The 21,235-nt window shown below is 40.4% G+C and overlaps 1 protein-coding gene across 1 annotated transcript in view; it reads right to left on the reverse strand.

Moving 5' to 3' along the window:
• Positions 1-12,238: 12,238 nt before the first annotated feature.
• Positions 12,239-21,235, reverse strand: part of LOC127653842 (vigilin-like) — a 30,697-nt gene continuing 21,700 nt past the window's right edge. Inside the window, exons 26-28 of the mRNA XM_052140622.1 lie at positions 16,389-16,505; positions 16,151-16,291; positions 12,239-13,454 (exon numbers count right to left, since the gene is read on the reverse strand). Of these exons, the coding sequence (XP_051996582.1) occupies positions 13,362-13,454; positions 16,151-16,291; positions 16,389-16,505 (351 nt within the window). The 3' untranslated portion in view covers positions 12,239-13,361. The remainder of the gene's footprint in view (positions 13,455-16,150; positions 16,292-16,388; positions 16,506-21,235) is intronic.

Consider the following 21,235-nt stretch of genomic DNA (forward strand, 5'->3'; position numbering starts at 1 on the left):
AGCTAGCACAGCGCCCCACGTGACACAAACCTGCCAATATGTACGCATTTTGCGTAGCAAGTACGCAATTTGACATCTTAGTACGCGGGTAGGACTTGCCCCTCTAAACTACGGACATGTGAGTTCTGTGGCAAATGTGCACGTGTGGTACACCTGTCTGACAACATGATGCAGCAGCGTGGTGAAGCAGTTTCAACTAATCTTTGCAGAAAAGCGGAGAATAACGAGTCTACCGAACCTACAACGTAACATTCCCGTCCCTCTCCTCCTGCCCTCTGCCTCAGCACCGCTCTACTCAATGGCACTGCTCTGCCTCACTCTCTGTACCCCGTTCCCCATTCGCTGCAGTTGGGCTTAAAAAGGTAAATTGTGTGTGTGTGTGTGTGTGTGTGTGTGTGTGTGTGTGTGTGTGTGTGTGTGTGTGTGTGTGTGTGTGTGTGTGTGTGTGTGTGTGTGTGTGTGTGTGTGTGTGTGTGTGTGTGTGTGTGTGTGTGTGAGCGCGTGTCTTGCTATACTTGTGTGGACCAACCTTTGACAGGCCACCATCATTGTGTGGACATTTGTAGTTGTGAGGACATTTTGCGTGGTCCACACAATGTTTAACAAGCGATTAAACTCTACCAGTTAGGTTTAGAGGTATGGTGTGAATTAGGTTATGGTTAGGCATGTGCCAGTAATGGTTAGGTTTAGGGAAAGTGTGTGGGTTAGACATAGTAAAATCAATGGAAGTCAATACAATGTCCACACAAGTATTAGACAGGAGTGCGTGTGTGTGTGTGTGTGTGTGTGTGTGTGTGTGTGTGTGTGTGTGTGTGTGTGTGTGTGTGTGTGTGTGTGTGTGTGTGTGTGTGTGTGTGTGTGTGTGTGTGTGTGTGTGTGTGAGCGGACCTGCCAGCTTTTGGTAAATGTGAACCGTTACGCGTAAGGTTACTTTCACTGTGGAAACCTTCGAGCCGAAGTCTAAGTGAAAAAAAGAAAAAGAAAGTTTTGGGAGGTGTTTTTTCATAGCAAATCTATCAATCATGCATGTGAATGTCCTGACTGTGACTCACAGGAAGACGCGCGCCAGTATCATGCGCAGGCACAGACCGCGCGCCAGAATACAGTTCCCTTTCGCGCTTGAACGAACAATAACACACACAGTTATGCCAAAATGTCGTTTGTCAAGTATCTTCATAACATAATCAGTCTTATGATGGACATAATGAGTTGTGAGAGAATGAGGCGCGTGTGAGATCCGCGTCTCAGCAACGGCAATAAAGCTTTCTGTCAGTAAAGTTAATCAAAGAACAAAGGGAACAGAGAAAATTACTCACTACTCTTGACTAAAGACCTTGCGTAGATTTAATAAGGATTAGTCTATATATAATTTATGCAGCGCAGACTGTCTGATAACTTTATTCAATTCTGTATCCTACCTGTTAGACAGGAAGGGCACAGGTAAATATGACATTTATTATAGGTTTATAGGCAGGAGTTAGTGACGATGTCAGGAAGACGGTGCAAATTCAAAACTGAGTGGAAGGAAAACCCCCAGTTCAGGGACTGGCTAGGAGAAGTGTCTGGATATGTGCATAGGGCATATTGCAAGCTCTGGTGGAAGTCTTTTGATATTGGTAACATGGGAGTCTCAGCACTCAGGAGTCATGCACAGGGACAAGGCAATTTCTGGACAGTTAAACAGTGAAAGAAGAATGACAAATTTCATGAGGAAGACTTCAACAGACACAGGAGAGGGAAGTAGCTGTCCAACAAACAGAGAGCTACCAAAAGCCAGTGTACATGAGGAAAGTGCCAGTAATGAAAGTACAGCATTACAATTGCCTAGTACAAGTGGACAGAGAAAAAGCTCAGAAACACAGGGGAGCTTAGCATTCGTTTCAAGCCAAGCTGTGTTAGAAGCAGAGATTCGCTGGGTAATTAAGATGGTGATGTCACACTACTCATTCAACTCCAGCTCTGATATCTCAGCCATTTTTGGTCAGATGTTCCCAGACAGTGAGATTGCCAAGAAGTTTTCATGTGGTGCAACAAAAGCAGCTTACCTTATTTGTTTTGGCTTGGGTCCTTATTTCAAAGAGCAACGGATCAATGATATAAAAAAAGCACCATGCTATGTAGTTTCTTTTGATGAATGCCTGAATAAAGTGACACAGACAGAACAGTTGGATGTTGTAGTGAGGCATTGGAGTGAACGTGAAAGGAAGGTTGTGGTGCATTATTTTGATTCAGAGTTTTTGGGACACACTCAAGCAGAGAAACTTCTGAAAAGGATCAAGAGCCCTGTCACCACTTAATCCCAATAAGCTGTTACAGATCTCAATGGATGGCCCTGCTGTCAACTGGAAGCTCCTGAGGATATTCCAAGAGGACAAAAGCCAAGAGGACCCAGATGCACCAAAGATGATACATTTGGGAAGTTGTGGTTTGCATGTTCTTCATGGAAGTTTTAAAGATGGAGAGAGAGAAACAGGTTGGAAGGTGGAGATGTGCTCAGAGCACTTTGGCAGATGTTCCATGACTCACCAGCAAGACGAGCTGACTTCATTGAGGTGACCAAAACAACAACATTTCCTCTGAAGTTCTGTGCCCATCGATGGGTTGAAGACTTGGCAGTCGCAGAGCGGGCAGTGGAAGTGTGGCCAGCTGTGCAACAGTACATCAGCAGCCACCAGAAACTCCCGAAAAGCAAAGTACCATCATCTGCATCCTACTGTACAGTAAAAGGGGCCACAGCTGACCCTCTCTTTCAGGCTAAGCTCCAGTTTTTTGCATTTGTTGCTAGACAGCTGAAGTCTTTTTTTGGAGAAATTCCAGACAGATGCACCAATGGTGCCTTTCCTTGCAAAAGAGCTTGAGTCCATCCTGAGATGCTTGCTGTCATGCTTTATTAAGAGAGAAGAATTGGAGAAGATGAAAACACCTGTCCAGCTGCTGAAACTTGATGTCCAAAACAAGTCAATCCATGTGCCACTCAAACAATTGGACACCGGATTTGCCACAAAACAAGCTTTGGAGAAAGCATCTAAAAAGCTCAGGTTTTCAAGAAGGAATGTGTCTCCTTCCTTGCTGTGACCTGCAAAAAAAATATGGAGAGAAGTCCTCTTATGTACCCAGCAGTGCGGCACATGAGCTCCCTCGACCCTGTGATCATGGTGACAGAGACTGAGCATGCAATAGCAATGTTTGAGAAACTCCTACAGGTTATCCTCAATGCAGGATGGTACACTGCCTCAGAGTGCGACGAAATCCTTGCTCAGTATAAAATATTCTCCGTGCATGCAAGTGCAAACCTCAAGGCAGAATTCCAAGATTTTTCATACAGTTGCAGCCTTGAAGAATTTTTTGGGAGATTTATCAGTGGCAGAGCATAGAATGCAGCACTGTGGGACATGATGAAATGTCTCGTAACTCTGTCTCATTGACAAGCAGCAGTGGAACGAGGGTACTCCGTGAACAAGGACATGCTAGTGGAAAACTTGAAGGAGAGGAGTCTGATAGCATTGCGCCTGGTCCAGGATGCAATGGCTGAGCGTGCAGTTGATGAAGCCCTGCCAAAAGACCTAATCCAACACTGCAAAGGAGCAAGAATGAGGTATATGCAATACCTTGAGGATGACAAAAAGAATAAAGAACAAACTGCAAATGAGAAGAAAAGAAAGGAGCTCCACCAAGACATAGAAAATGTCAAAGCAAAACAGAGAAGAATAATGAAAAGCAGTGAGATGATGCAGAAAGAGGCAGACGAAATGGCAATGAAAGCAGAAAAAAAACAGGACTTCACATTACTGTCCAAATCCAATGCTTATCGCAAAAGTGTGGCTGAGAAAAAGGAAGAGCTGCAAGCCCTAGCAAAAACACGAAGACCTGCAGGAGAGCATCAAGAAGCTACAATAACAGATTTATTTTAGAGGAACATTTTAATTGAAATTACATTGCTTTGTTTTATATTGACCTTTTTGCACTGCAGGATAGGATTTGAGTTTGATATTCATATTTTTGATTTATTTTTGCAGTGATTTTCATTTTTACTTGATGAATGCAGGTGTCAGATGCACTAAGTCAACTGTAAGTAAACAGTAAACAGATAAAGTAAAGGAAATTGTTTTGGTGATTTATTGAACATAAAATATTTTGTGGAGAAAGTACAAGAGAAAGATTGAGATGAATAAACATTTAAGCAATCTATATATGATATATACCGGTATTTTACCCTAGTCTGTCAGAATATTTTACTTCAGATCCATTTCATACACCAGTAGGCTAAATGGATTTTGCATTTCAACACATTTAGCTTTACAAAAGGTCTATCCATTTCAGCAATATTGACAAAAACGTTTACAAAGATTTGATAAATCAAAATAATATGGAGTCAAAAACACATAACTCATCAATTTATGCCATTATGTATACCAGATGCGTAATGTGCCTTGGTGCGAGCAGATGCAATTAATTTAGAAGTCCGATAATAGTTCATATTTTCTAACGTTAGTGACTGATTGCGAATACAGCTTGACTGTGAGAGTTTGGACTTTTAAACTGATATCAGCAAGTAAAATAGCAGTGTATGAACTAAAGTAGAGGATAACTTCTGTTTTAGTAGTGTGGCATTTCAAGTAGAGGAAAGCAGGTGGCATTGTGAAAGACAACAATCTTTGCACAACTATAATACAAATATAACAGTATAGGTACAATATCACATCTGTTTCAAAATATATCTCGATATGATAATATCGGTATATCGCCCAGCCTTAGTTGTGATAACTTGATTCGCACTGTAGCAGCTGAAAAAGTCTTGAAAATGTCCTGGAAAAGTCCTGGAAAATCATTTCAAGAAAAGAGTGGGAATCCTGAAATAGTTATACATATACGTACATACACTCACCTTCATACATACCCACATACACACACGTAGTGCAAATCTATTACAATCTGTTATATAAAGAACAAAAATACAGTATATTATGTACAGAGCAATGTAAGTAATGGCAGAAGTGGATATGTTGGATAAAAAAAATTGAATTAAACTGTATTGCACATAATTATTGCTCAATGGGGCAATTTAATTGTTCATTAGATGGATGGCCTGAGGGAAAAAACTGTTCCTGTGCCTGACGGTTCTGCCGTTCAGAGGGGGGGGGGCAACCAATAATCCTCTCAGCAGACCGAACTGTCCTTTGTAATCTTCTGATGTCTGATTTCGTAGCTGCACCAAACCAGACAGTTATTGAAGTGCAGAGGACAGACTCAATGACTGCTGAGTAGAACTGTTTCAGCAGCACCTGTGGCAAATCCCTCAGCTGGCGAGGGAAGTACAACCTCTGCTGGGCCTTTTTCACAATGGAGTCGATGTGTATCTCCCACTTCAGGTCATGTGAGATGGTAGTGCTCAGGAACCTGAATGACTCCACTGCTGCCACAGTGCTGTTTAGAATGGTGAGGGGGGACAATGTTGGGGTGTTCCTTCCTAAAGTCCACAATCATCTCCACCGTTTTGAGCGTGTTCAGCTCCAGGTTGTTTTGAATGCACCAGACAGCCAGCCGTTCAACCTCCTTTCTATATGCAGACTCATCATCATCTCGGATGAGGCCGATGACAATGGTGTCGTCTGCAAACTTCAGGAGCTTGACAGAGGGGTCCTTGGTGGTGGTGGCGTAGTGGCTAAAGCACAGGGCTGTTAATCAGAAGGTCGTTGGTTTGAACCCCACAGCCACCACCATTGTGCCCTTGAGCAAGGCACTTAACTCCAGGTTGTTCCGGGGGGATTGTCCCTGTAATAATTGCACTGTAAGTCGCTTTGGATAAAAGCGTCTGCCAAATGCATAAATGTAAATGTGGTGCAGTCATTGGTGTACAGGGAGAAGAGTAGTGGGGAGAGTGCACATCCCTGGGGGGCACCAGTGCTGATGGTACAGGTGGTGGAAGTGAATTTTCCCTGCATCACAAGCTGCTGCCTGTCCGTCAGAAAGCTGGTAATCCACTGACAGGTAGAGGTGGGAACAGGGAGTTGGTTTAACTCAGTCCGGAGTATAGCTGGGATGATTGTGTTGAAAGCTGAGCTGAAGTCCACAAAAAGGATCCTTGCGTATGTCCCTGGTCTGTCCAGATGTTGCAAGACATGATGCAATCCCATGTTGACTGCATCATCCACAGACCTGTTTGCTCGATAAGCAAATTGAAGGGGGTCCAGTGATGTCCTTCAGGTGGGCCAACACCAGTCTCTCAAATTACTTCATGACCACAGATGTCAGGGCGACAGGTCTGTAGTCATCAAGTCCTGTGATTTTAGGTTTCTTAGGGACAGGGATAATAACATAATTAATAAGTTGTTTCAGGCCACTCCACACTGATGCAGGGTCGTTCTCAGAGTAGCTTCTTTTAGCCACTCTGATTTCCCTATTCAGTGTGTTCCTGGCCTGATTATACAAGACTCTATCCCCACCCCTGTAAGCCTCCTCTTTGGCATGACGAAGCTGTCTGAGTTTTCCTGTGAACCATGGTTTATCATTGTTGAAAGATAAAAATGTCCTACTATGTTTGCATACATATCATATTTTCCGTTTCAGTAAGGGGCGGGACATTTCCAGCATCTAATGCTAATGAACAACCATAGAATAACCATAGTTTGCCCTGTAAATGTATTTACCTGCTAAACGTAAATATATACATTTAAATTGAACTTATGCAGTTAAACTTGAAATTTAATATACTGCAATTATACAAATATATTTTTATTTTATTATTATATATTTTTATTGCATTTTACTGCTGTCGGTGGTGCCTTTTTCTCGTGATATAAAATAATTTCACAATACACAGAAAAGCACATTATAGTACACAAATAAAACAAATAAACATGATTTCGTGTGTTGACTTTATATATGGTAATACAAGGTAACATGTTAATGTGAACATTAATACACTCATATTAGCTCTACAATGCTTAATAGTGTATTGCCTATTATTAGTTTATTAATTAGAGTAATTATAAAGTATAACAATTTTCATAGCAGCCTAAAGAAAGGAACTTTAATGACACCTATTAATTTAAATACATATTTAACATCAAGTTACCACACCATTGTTAGTGTAGTGAACTGTACACCATGTCAGCGAGAAAATTGTGCCTCCAACACACTACACGAATTTTCAAAGACATCGGATTGGTACCGTTCATATTACACAACTGTCTGTCATGTTGTGGATGTTGTAGAGTTATCAAATTACATGTGGAATCGGCGACAGGGCGACACATTACAAAACATTTCACTATTGACAAATCCCTACGACTCTGCCTAGACTCCAAATTACGAGAGTACACGCGAGAAATGATACAATATACGAAAACAAATGCATGGTCATATGTTATACATTTCAAAATATGATGTGTATGTTTTTAATCGCCTAAAGGCGTCATATATTGTATATGTTACAATATGAAAAACCTCCTACTGAAAAATCTACCTTTTTGTTTACCTAACTGTCCAAGAGAATTGTCAATTTCTCTCCAACATTTCTCTTTCTCCAGTTGTGTAACAGTTCAGATGAGATATCAAATAGGCACTGGTTCTCCTCCCAATGTTCCACAAATCTTTCCTCCATTTCTTCGGTCCAATGATACTTTCTTGATACCGCAGCCATGCTACGTTCTATTGCAGGTACATCAGGACTCCTGAAACTTCCCGTGCCCCGTTTCTTGCTCTCTCATTGGTTGTAGGTCAACGCTGCAGTTGAATTAAGTAAAAAAAAAAAAATATCACATTACGTGGCTTGGAATCGCAGACAGGTCCAGATATTTAACATGTTAGCTATCTCGCTGATATTGGCGCTTCTCTCAGATCGCGTTTTTGATTATTCATACATTGCATTCGTTGCTCATGGGAGCAAGCTCCAATTTGCCTATAATTCCGGGGTTTTGTCAGCGATCTCCACAAAACTGTCGTGAGTGAAAATCGGGCCTAAAATCGTGTAGTGTAAACTCGGTATTACCCTGATATACATTTTCATGTTCATATGGGACTATAATTAACATTTCCTAAGCCCAACTGACTTCGAAGTGCAGAACCCTTGGGAAAGCTGAATGTACAGTATGAATGTACCCTTTGCTAACAGTTTTGTAGTAGCGGCCTTCATAAAAATATATATTTTCATTTTGACTTTAATTTGGAACAATACTTCCATTAGCATCTCCTTCCCACAGTTGCGCAAAAATGTTGTTTGGAATTCTCCCAAATAGAGGAATCTTGTAATTAATATAATGAAGTAAGATACTCTGCCCGAACGCTCTTTCTATGATACAGGAACAAAGAAATGTACAGTCTGTTTCATTCCTACTGACTGCCAGAAGCAGTGTAAACACTTGGATTATCGAAGCACCAGCCAGATAGGTCAAGAGAATATACCAACAAAGTCACGTAGTGACGCTGAGTCCTGGGGGTTATAAACCACAGTCGCTCAGCACTCTGCCTCTTTCGCTTTCTCGCCTGGTTGAGATAGGTTTTTTTTATAAGTGATATATTGCACTGTCAAGCGTAGCTTACAAGAGCAGCGAGATATCGTCCTCACAAGCTCAAACTTATGTCATACTCTGTACCCCTTGGTCCAATCCATTAGCCATTTTAGATATCGTGAGATATTTCTTGCATTACCTGTCGGTTCACCCAGAGGAATCATATAATTATTATTTTCCTTACTTGTCTTGTGATTCATTACCATCATTCTGCTTGACTTAAACCTTACGGTGCTATCTGAAGGTGTTATTAGCAAGTAACTATGGCTCACAGCTCCATTGCCACTGGTTTCCCACCAACTTGTAAACTGTGCCCTAATAATCTCCTCTCCGACGACGGTCATGACATCTGCCCATCATAGGGGGTTCAATATCTGAGAGAGGCTCTCACGGACCCGAGTCTGCACTGCAGTCTTTTACCTATGTCGGAACGGCGGCTCCGTCTTGCTGAATTAAACCCTTATTCAACGTTGAAACTCGGGCAGTTGGATGTAGCCCATTCTCACACTCAGAAGCACAGGGCGTCTGCGGCAGCCGGCACTCCCCTCCCATCTAAGAGGAGGGCCACATCGAGAAGTGATGAACATTCGCACGTCAAGAAAAATTCACTTTCTAAGACGTTTCTGTGCTTTCTTCAGAGATGGCTGAAACGCCTGCTTCACTTGCTTCAGCCTGTCACATCTGCTACACCTGTGAAGATGAGACAGGAGGATGAAAATGTTCAGAATCGTGGTGGTGGGGAAGAATCTCTTGATTCCCCTCGTTTTTCACATCATTCTGACTTGGATGTGCTTTCTACGATTGCTTCGGATTCTTTTTTTCATGATCATGGGAATGCTGTGGATGTTGCGACACAAACATCACATCCAGAAGCGGAGGGGTCTAGTGGGTGGTCAGTTCAGTCATCTGGACAGGCTCAGCCCTCTTCAATGTTTGGCTGTGCTTCGAATGGCAATTGCTCATCTAGGACTTGATGAGTCACCTGTCCAATCTGCCCAAACCAATGTCTTTTTCAGGCAGGACACAGCTGCGACTTCTTTTACCATGCTACCATGTAAAGATTTTGTGGCTGAATTTTCAAATGCCCTAACAGGTTCTTGTCCGCCTAAACGGCACCCAAAGATTGCTCAGATGTTAGCATATATGGCTGAAGCAGTTTCTATTGGGGTGAGTCGTGCTCCGGCAATAGAGCAGCTCGTTGCAGCTTTGGTGGTGTCTCCTGACGAGGCTCTACATGGGAATGTGCAATGTCCCAGTGCGCAATGTGGTCGCACAGATTCTGGCATCCTATTGCACTGCCAAGTGTAGCTTACAAGGGCAGCGAAATATCGTCCTCACAAGCTCAAACTTCCCTCAGGCCACAGAACATATCAACCTGCTGGAACTACTGCAGTGTTCATGGCTTTTAAGTATTTCATGCCAGTCCTGGCAGGCCATCATGTTCTCGTTCAGCCGACAATACCTCAACAAAAAAAAAAAAAAGCTTACTCACGAGATCCTGACATGGTGCCAGCTGCGACACGCTTCACTGAGGGCAGCTCATATTTAAGGAGCATGCAACCAGACAGCAGATGCTCTTTCCAGAGATTGAGTACATCCAGGAGAATGGAAACTTCATCCAGATGTTGTGCAGGAGATCTGGCTACGATTTGGAAGAGCAGAGGTGGATCTTTTTGCTTCAGAGATGACCACTCACTGTCATCTATGGTTTGCAAGGATAGAAGTGTCCAGTCCCTTGGGCCAGTCTCACGAATGGCCGAACTGCCTACTACATGCGTTCCCACCTATCCCTCTGTTATGGGAGGCATTACACAGGATCTCCCTGTGCAAGCACAGAGTGCTACTCGTGGCACCGCAATGGCCAGCCAGACCATGGTTTTCTTTGTTGCTGAGACTTCTGTCAGGCAATCCATGGAAGCTTCCCCCCAGGAAGAACCTCCCAGCTGGAGGCCAGCATCTGGCACCTGTATCCAGCTCGTCTGCAGCTTTGGGTCTGGCCATTGGGTTAAATCCTTCTCTGGAACATTGTAATCCTACAGTTATTCACACAATCTCCAATGCTCCACACGACAGATTTATGATTCCCATTGGAGGCTTTTTTCTGCATTGTGTGAGAAGCAGGGGCTTGATTCTGCAACGTGTGACATTCCGAGCATCTTAAGCTTTCTTCAACATTTACTGGAGGAGGACAAAATGGCTTCCACATTGAAAGTGTATGTCGCTGCGATTTATGTATATCATGTTCCAATTGGGGGATCTTCTCTTGGATCTCACAGTCTTGCATGCCTTCTGAAGCCTGCTCGGTATCCTCACTTTCCCATGTGGGATTTGCCACTTGTGCTTGCATTCCTTTGCTCATCCCAGTTTGAGCTCTTGCAAAGCATTGACATTAAATGGTTAACTTTGAAGACTGCTTTTTTTGTTGCCCTTTGCTTCTGCCAAACGAGTCTGTTAGCGAATTATGCTTGCGTTGGTTGCCGGATGACTCCAGGGTGGTCCTACGACCCAATCCTTCTTTTCTTCCAAAAGTCCTTCTTCCTCAGTTCATAAACCAGCACATTGAACTGGCCTCTTTTCAGACTTCTTCAGGGTCTCAAGTGCTCAACTTTTGTGTCCTGTTTATGCCTTGAAGTGTTATGTAGACACTACTGCTCAATTTAGACAGCCAGACCAGTTCTTTGTCTGCTATGGTGGTGCTCCAGTGTCAAAGCAGAGGTTGTCAAAATGGATAGTGGAAACTATTACACTGGCTTACAAGGCAACCATTGCCCTGGGGGCTAACTTGCCATTCCACTAGGGCAATATCATCTTCATGGGCTGTTCGTTAACGGACATCTGCACTGCCACTACCTGGGCTTCTCCATGCACGTTTGCCAGGTTTTATAAGGTCAACGTTGCTGCTCATCATGCTGTGAGTTCTGCAGTTCTTCAGGAGCGGCCTTAATTTTGGTGGTATTCCTCATGACTATGTTGGCATTTGTCATCCAATAGTGTTTACACTGCCTCTGGCGGTCAGTAGGAATGAAACAGAACGTTAGTTACACATGTATCTGTGGTTCTGTGAATTCTTTCGTTAAAATTAGATCAAATTTGTATGGAAAGCTACACGTGTGACTGTTCACCTAACTTCTTACCAAAATGTTTTATTGCGTCTTACCAACAGAAACACTTTTGTATTTCTATTATTTTCTTACACATTTTACAGTGATCCAAACTATGCCTATGAACAGTAAACCTGGAAATTTGCATTTCTTCACTAGGTTTAATGGTGTAATCAGTGTTCTTGTTTTTTCCCTAAACTTTTAAACAGATTTTTTAGAAAGAGACATACACGCACATGAGATGACTGGTCATATCAGAGGGGAAAAGCGGCTTTATATACCCATGCTGGGTGTACATTCATAGCCATAGCTTTAATTCATAATTATCCCCTTTAATTAGACACTTTCACTCACAGAATAACTTAATCATCTGCTTGGTATCAGTTCAACAAAAACACTAAGTGCAGCAATTCTACATTCTAACGTGACAAGTCTCATTACGAATTCATTTTAACTTTATTTACAAAGGTCCAACTTTGCCCTCCTATTCTTCAATAAACATTGTAGTTTGTATTTCTTTCAGCTACTTCAACTCCCATCTTATCCAATACCAACCGCCAATATTTTCATAATGGCATTGTATTATTGATTGTAAATGTGTAAGCAACCAGTCTTGCTACAACAGGGCCGGATACATTTTCAATTTTTATTTATTTTTTTGGACAGTTTATTTTCCAGTGTCATCCATAATTGTTTACGTGTCATCTTTGCATAATTCTTATAAGGCTATTAAGAGGGCCATTGCTATGGTTTTGGACCAACCTGCATAGCAATTGGAAGACAACAATTGGGGGGTTGGACAACTGACCCATTAGCACGAATGAGCAACACATGACATAACTTGACATACCATTGGCACAAAATGGTCTGCTTTTTTTCCTTCCAAATGTTATATGCTCACTTTTTTTTAATAAACATGACTTCTAAATATCAAAAAGAAAAAGTATAAGCCATTAGTGTAAGATTTAGAGACTTTGGAAACATTGGGACTGCACAAGCGACTACATCCCTGGGACTCCCAAAGCAAATGGCAGTTTTAAAATACTTCTGTAGTGAGTCACTCTTGAAGTCTGAAAGTTTTAAAGGCTACATGGAATAAGTTCCCCTGCCCAAATCAGAAGCATTAGATAAAATAGGGAGACAGACAGAGACCACTGAAATGTTTGCAACGGAATGAATACCCTAGAGAATGAGGCAAAGTACAACTGGTTACCCATTTCCTAAGACTGCATTTGACTTCAATAAGAAGCATCATCTTTTAGAGGTATACAGTATATTTTTTCCCCCAACCCCATTGCAAAGGCAACTATGAAACAGAGCAGCGCGATAAACCAGAAGACATAACTTTTGTAATGAAATAACATTTTTGTAATGAAGTCATCAAATATCACTTATACCTGGATTGTTACAGACCTGAAAGCATTGTCAGGTGTACATTTGTTATCCTTCTATTTGTGATTCTCTCTACATGCAAACAGGTTGACTTATTTCATACAAATTCAGCAAAACTGTGGCAGACCAGGTAGAGGCTGCCATCATAAAAATGTTCACCACCTGTTTTGGGGTTCATAGGGGTCAATGAGAGAATCAAGACTCGTTTATTTGCAGATGCTATTTGAGTAAAAGGAAATGTGTTGCTATATTGGGGGGGCAGAATCGGTGGTCAGTCCACATCCACATGGGTCAAATAAGGGACAGTTGTAGAGGGGACCAGGAGGTTGCAACATAACTGTTGATGGACACACACACTTCAGAAACGTTTAGGTCCCCATGGAGATGATCTTGCAGCAGCCACAGGCGCACCAAAGCTGGGGAATTCCTCAGAGCTGCTCATATCAGGGGCCTAAAGCAAAAACAAAAAACTAATTTCATGACTGCGATTTTAAACTAAGCAGAAAGTGAACACTAGGTTAAGTAAAATGAAATAAATATTAACCAAAAGTTTAGTGAAACATCATACTGAGATTGCCCCTTGTGATACAAACTTAAGTCATCTTTAACACAGCAGAGTTAAGCCTGCATTGAACAGCATTAATCGGGATGTTTAAATGAAACTTTAAATGCAGTTTCTGTGCCACCTTTGCCATGTAAAGATGGCTTGAAGGGTAAGTTCACACAAAATATAAATTCAGTCATTGTTATAACACCATATGACTTTTTTTAACATCAAATGGAGAAATTGTTAAATGTTGTGCTCCGTGAGGTTATACAATGGCAGTTTATGGTGACTGTCTTCAAGCTTTGAAAGCACTCAAAAGTATAATTCAGAAGTCTAATAAATTGTGACCCGTCACGGAAACCAGTGACACAAGTCGGCAGCACAACTTGTGAGCAAAATGAGAAACAAGTGTTTTTTTCCAAAATTGGTGATTTCCGCTTTTTTGCAGAATCTGTTAGTTGAGATCATGAAGAAGCCTCTCCATGTTTGAGATAACAGTATTGTTATATTTAAAAGCGTACATTTTGAGGTTGAAATCGGCTTGTTTTTCGGAGATTCTAGCATGCAGTAGGGGCGTGTCATTGTCTGTGTGTATTTCCGTACTGAATAGCCGGCGCTTTTGCCCCCGTCCCCTAACAGCGTGGCTACTTATTATGCAGCGCTCTAGCCGGCTCTATCTGATATCAAAATTCAATGAAGATGGACGCCGCAAAGAATGTCGCGAGACGAGCTGAACCGTGGCCGTTACAACGAAAATGTTTTGAAGTACTTCTTCGACAAGCCGGATGCTTATGAACAAGCGTTCACTGATTCTGAAGACGATCTGAGCGACGATGAAAGTGGCATGATAAGACTGAATAATATCCCTAATCTACAACTGAGCCGAAGATGAAGACGAGGAAGAATGTATCGGACTGGCGTCATGCGAATTATTGGACATTTAGAGGCAAACAGACGCACAGTGCAAACTTCGGAGATGGTTACATCCACAAAGAAGACCCCGACAAAGAGAAAGTGTGCCCGAACGACTTATTTCATTGGAGGCAACGAGATCTGCAAGAACACTTTTCTGTTTCTTATGGGGTGAGTTTCCATAAACATCAAAGTTTGTCGTTTTTTGTTCATTCTAAGAACACGTACACGTTATCTCATGTTTAGTCCATGTTTACAGGGGGAGCTTTACAGGGGTATGGCTTATCTAAATGAGATGTAAATGAGCCCTATTGTCACTCCCAGCAGCAGAGAGAGGTGAGAACTGCACAATCTTTTGAGGCCGTTTTCTCCCCTTTTAGCTTTTTTGAGTGCCTACCTTCAAATGGCCACAACTTCTCCAAATATTGTCAGATTTCCATGTGTTACAAATCGTTGGAAAGCTTGGAGACTACACTTTCAGAATCTGTGAATAACTCAAAATGCCCCAAAACCGACTTGTGTCCCTACTTTCCGTGATCGGTCACAATTATTTCATGAGACTCATTGTCCTAAAAGCATACAATAAGGTTTGGCATGAAACAAACCAAAGTCTTACATAGTGAAACTGCTGACCGACTGTTGGTGCACAAGAGCAACAGAATAATCAACCCCCCGCTCTGAGGAACATTGTTTTGTTCATCTAAAAACCTCTCTGCGACAGCGATGCTTAGTAACAACAGAACATAACACAGCTGCACACAAGAGAACAGAACTTCCAAAACATGTTTGAAGAGTTTGTAGTTGGAGAATAGATGCATTTCCATGCACAGCCTTTTTTGTTTGAAACAGAGTACTCAATCAAACAGAGAGAGAGGTGGCGAGAATGTATATCACCTCCTCTTCATTCTGAACCAGTGTGTGTGTAATGGACCTCTGCCTGAAGAGAGCGAGACCTCAGTAAAAACATTCTGTAGGTGTAACATTATCAGCCAAAATAAAGTCATTTTTAAATCAGCTAGAAAGAATGCTGGCTTCAATACGAGAACATTTTGGATCGGGTTACCCGGCATGCTGCCACAAATAGAAACCAAACGATCCATAGAATCTGTCGTCGTGGCTGGTCAAGACAAAAACTAAATTAACAAGATACCTTTTATAGCATGTCATTTGCCATCAGGTTAGGTCACAGTGAGACTGTAGCTGCTTTCAGCCTCCTCCGTCTATCTCTGTTTGATTGAGTAGTCGGTTTCAAACAAATAAGGCTTTGCATAGAAACACATTCTTCTACTACAAACTCTTCAGACATATTTAGTAAGTTCCATTCTCTGGTTTGTGTGCAGTTGTGTTGTGTTCTGTAGTTAGTATAGCTGCGGCAGGCCGTTTTTAGATATACAAAACAATGTTTTCACTTAAACGCCCCATTCCACGTGTGTGTGCACTGATGCTCTTGTGCAGTCTCATGAACATGCAAAGAAGATCAATTAATTATTCTTTTGCATGCTTTTGAAGCAGTAGTCACCATAAACTGCCATTGTATGACATCACAGAGCACAACATTTTCTCCCTTTGTGTTAAAAAAAGAAAGTCATTCTGGGGTTTAAACAACAATGGGGAATGACTGAATTTTCATTTTTGGGTGAACTACCCCTTTAAGATAGTATTGCACTCAAGATACCATATTAGTTTACCTTCTCATTGCTAGTGGTCCAAGGAGCCTCCCTCACAACAAATCCCTTGGATGGACCACGAGATTCTTCCATGCTGCCAGCACTTGAACCCGAAGGCTTCATATAGGCCATTTTGGCTTCATTTTCAACCATATCAGCCAACTGAGAGAAAAATGCGAAACCAGACAAATTTACCTTCAAAGTAAAGTTGGCGTTTAAATAATCTTTTCTTGCTTTTGCAAGTAAAGCAAAATCTTACATATTCTTCCTCAAGGTTTAGAAGGTGATCAATGGCTTCATCCACCTGCTCTGGACGGCCAGTCACAGTCACTAAATTTGGATCTGTGGCTCCACTCTGAGGGAACCGAACATCAACCTGGAAAGCCAAAAAGGAGTTTTCCATTTGTTTGATCCATTTTCATCATCTACATTATGCATTCAAAACTATCACTATTCAAACATGTCACATGGGGGTCTACCTCCCCATCTTAAAAGTACTGTATTTTCCAGAAATAATGTCACACCTGATTAAGTCAGTCAAAATCTCTTTGAGAGAGGGAAAAAAATCATAATAAAATCAAATCAAATTTAAAATCAAATTTGCATAACACAGAAGTAACACTGAATTCGGCAGGTACTAGGACCTGGGAGCAGCCGCCTGGCTGCCATTCACTGGTTCAGATGTCAAATGTGCTCCATGAAGATTACCCTAGAATCTACACATATCACTGTGTTTTTGGGCTTGTTTTAAATGGGATAATTTACTTTCAAGTAATCGTGTGTAACAGTTTCTCATTCTTTTTATGTTACGTGAAATAAACATGACAAGTACTCCCTCTGCGTCTGCACGCATACCCGGCCCCACTCACTAGTTCTCCTGCAACATGACAAAGCACTGGTCCACACTACCGCAGAAAACTCACCAGTCTCAATCAGCTACCTATGTCGTGAATAAATATATTGTAATTCAGGCACTGGTAAACGTACTGATCCACTGACCATTGGGACACTTATGACTCATTATCACCCATGACATGTTAACGAGCTCACACATTCTAGTGCAGCTGTTATTGATCAGCACTATCGCTGTATAAATTACAGTATCATTCATTTTCACTGACGACATTCAAACGCAGTGTTATAGACCTTTTTCATACATGGATTTTGGAATGCGGAAGTTTGCAGGGTAAACTTAGACAGCGGTGAATGGGAGTGAATTGGAGATCACAGCAAACATTATTTTTACTTCGCGATTTGCTCCAAGGCCAAAAGAACAAAATCCACTATTACATTTGAATGACTTTCCAGAAGAGGAAAAAAAAAATAGAGTGGTGGATTAAGACAGTCAGATGCCAAAATTACGATCACTCATCTAATGCGGTGTTCCAATTGTCCAAATTAATTTTTTCCACGTATTTCAATGCAACCACATTCGCAGGTCCTAACAGCTGTTATAAACTTTTTAAACACTTGTTTAATGTATTTCGTTACAATTTCTGCTCACATTTCTGAACGGTTTGGTCAATGTTGCGACAACAACTGCCTAATGTTACATTGTTCTTGTAGCAGCAACGCTGTAATTCACACATAACGGGATCATAGCAACATGCCTATAGGCAGGGGTGGAAAGAGTACTGAAAAATAATACCCAAGTACTGTTACTTCTTAAACATTTTTTTAGTTTGAGTAGAGTAAAAGTACCTATCCTTAATACTAAACAAGTATGAGTAAAAGAGTAGCTCATTTAAAAGTACTGAGTAGTGAGTATTGAGTACTGAGTTGCAAAAGATTTCTGAAGGGATGCCCCTTTATTATAAAAACTCAATGCTGCACATTAAAAATGTAGCACACATACCGTAAGTTACAATCCCTTTCATGACTGTTTGCCAGAAAGAATAAAAAAAAAAATATACCTAATATATATACCTAATATATATATATATATATTTTTTATAGGTGTTTGTGACTGACAATTTTTTAAATAAACCACTTATCTATGATACTGTAAACAATACATGAATCTGATTTAAAAAAAGAAAAATGGCGACATGATTACAGAAATTACAAGTTATTTTCAATATAATGAAGCAATTACATTCAAATCAATTTACGTGCAGTCTCTAAATTTTCCTTAATGCAGAGTTATTGTTGTGCATAAATCATGTTCAAAACAACGCAAGGAATGCAAAAAAAAGCAGGGACACTTATAGGTCACAATAGAGGTAGAATGATTGTTTGGTACAGGGGCCACATCCGGCTTTAAATAGAGAATTTACATTTGTGTGTGAACTATCCTTTAGTCACCCTTATGCCATCCCAGATGTGTATGACTTTCTTAATGACTTTCTTAAATTAAGATTTTTAGAAGAATATTTCAGCTCTTTTGGTCCTCACAATGCAAGTGAATGGGTGCAAAAATTTTGAAGCTCCAAAAATCACATAAGGTATCATAAAAGTAGCTTAATCCATGTGACTCCAGTGGTTATATCCATGACTTCACTAACTTTTACATTTTGTTTTTGGTGATTCACCTTCATGCATATCGCCATCTTCTGGGCAAGGAGAAATGTTTGAGCAAAAATTGACTTAAATATTGATTTGTTTCTCACCACACCTATCATATCACTTCAGAAGTAATGGATTTAACCACTTGCGTCACATGGATTAGGCGACTTATGCTGCCTTTCTGTGCTTTTTGGAGCGTCAATTCTGGCATCCATTCACTTGTATTGTATGGACCTACAGATCTGAAACATTCTTCTGGAAATCTTAATTTGTGTTCTGAAGAAAGACATACATCTGGGATGGCATGAGGGTGAGCAAATGGAGAGAATTAAAATTTTTTAGTGAATTATTTCATTAAGTAGCACATGGGGGGGCCACATTGTCCTCCTTTTGTGATACAATGTTACACATTGATTTATTTCTGTATCTTTTAAGCCAAGAAATAGTTGTGTTCTCATTCTAATGCATGTTGCACAATTTTCTGAAGTTTGTGACAGGTGGAATGTTCTGCCTGAAGTATTGCTCAACAAAGATTGACACTTGAATTATCAGGCATTAGAAATTATTATTATTTTTTTAATAAGGCAAAGCATATTTATAATTTTTTTTATTATACAAATTAACAACTCTACATCAGGGGTCGGTATTATAAAAAAACAAAAAAAAAAAACACTATCTATATATATTATTATTCTATTACATTAATACTTTTAAAGCTACAAGTTGTTCAGCCAAAAGCAGAGTTTTCTCGTTTCCGTGTTAGTCTTTATATGACATGGACTACTTGACACTGCTCATTTTGGTTACATGTACACTTCAAGTCTGACATTTGCCATGTCCAACTACATGCGTTCACTTTCGACCAAACCCACAGAGTTTACATTAAATCCTAATTAAGACGGGCATTGTCGGAAATATAAAGTGCATTTGATAATTTAGATGCAAACATAACATCTAGTTCAACCAACCAGTGGTGCTCTTACCATCACGATTGAAGAAATGAACACCTGTTCTACATGTAGAAAATCCTAACGTTTATCAACGATATTGTGGACATCTCCTTTTATTTATTTTTTTCAGCCAAACATCAAGATTGTTTTATCGCCCAGGTGCGGCCGAGATGTTCAGTTGTAAACTGTACTTGAGGAATTCTCCACAGTCGGCGCCTGATCTGCAGCTGCCGTTCAATTTGATTTGGCGCGATTTGATGGGAGTCACAAGACTCTCCCTAGCCAATCACATTGATAGATAAAACTAAAATCAGGATGGGGAAGTAGGAAACACAGATGATAATAGCGCAGTAAAAGTACAGTTACAGCACTTAAAATACACTCAAGTAAATGTATAACATTTAAAAAAAACAAAAATATAAAAAACTATTCTTGGGAAAACTTAGTTAACACTAGAACGGCCGAGCATGTGGTCATCTGACCATTGTGCTTTAAGGGAAAAAAAAAATACAAATTAAAAAAAAAAATTTAAAACAAATCGCCCAGTGCTTACATTTTCAAAATCACACCAGGAAACGCTAGTTTGAAGGTATTTTGCTTCCAATTCTGATGGCCGCCGCACGTTCACGTCATATTTATTTGTGCCGTTCAAGGCTTCGATTCTCTTTTCTACCAGCAGCTGGCGCAGGGGCTCAATTGTAGTCTTAGAACGAACGAACATACATACATACCACACATACCATACCATACATACATACATACATAAATCCAGAAAAACATGTCAAATTTTATACACTGAATTGCATTTTAATGAGGGAAATAAGTATTCGACACCCTCTCAGAGATTTCGGGCTCCCAGGTGTTTTATACAGGTACGAGCTGAGATTAGGAGCACACTCTAAAGGGAGTGCTCCTAATCCATTTGTCAGTTCCGGTATCGGAAAATAACTTGGAGCGGCGACTTCCGAGACAAAATGGAATGCATCGGTAGATGTTGCTACAACAACACTGTTACAAACAAAGCAGAAATGTGAGCAGGAAATTGTAACTGAAAACACATTAAATAGTTTAGATCCCTCTTAGAAAATGTTTTTGGAATTAAGATTTATGATAATGTACGTTACACAAACCCCTTTAGGCATATTTATATTGCAAATATACACTTGTACTTCCACAGGGCATTGCCCTTCGTTTACACCGCTGGTTCGATTAATAATATGCAGAATCATAAACATACCTTTTTTTTCATGGATATGACTTTGATCTGAGTTCCAACTTCCGAGGCAAATGGACCATAGCATAAACCCTAATTCCAGGGTAATGCAACAAAGCATTACACTATAAATTTACACTCAATATTTTAAATATATATTTGTATTTTTTATAAAATATATATTCAGATTTACGCTGATAAGGTGGAAACGCATCACATTCTGTGAAAAATGTCATAACAGATAAATGGAATAAAGAATTAAAAATATAAAAAGGAGTGTATTTTAAACCTTTTAAAAACTAACATATTTTAAAGATTGTTTCACTTTCATGGTAATAATGAAAGACATTACAAACAACATCTCTGTTTAAGAGAAAATAATGCTTTAACTTCATAGTTTTACACTTGTGCTCATCACCTAACGACTTGAGACTTAAG

Source organism: Xyrauchen texanus, chromosome 13, assembly GCF_025860055.1.
Source record: "Xyrauchen texanus isolate HMW12.3.18 chromosome 13, RBS_HiC_50CHRs, whole genome shotgun sequence".
NCBI lineage: Eukaryota > Metazoa > Chordata > Actinopteri > Cypriniformes > Catostomidae > Xyrauchen > Xyrauchen texanus.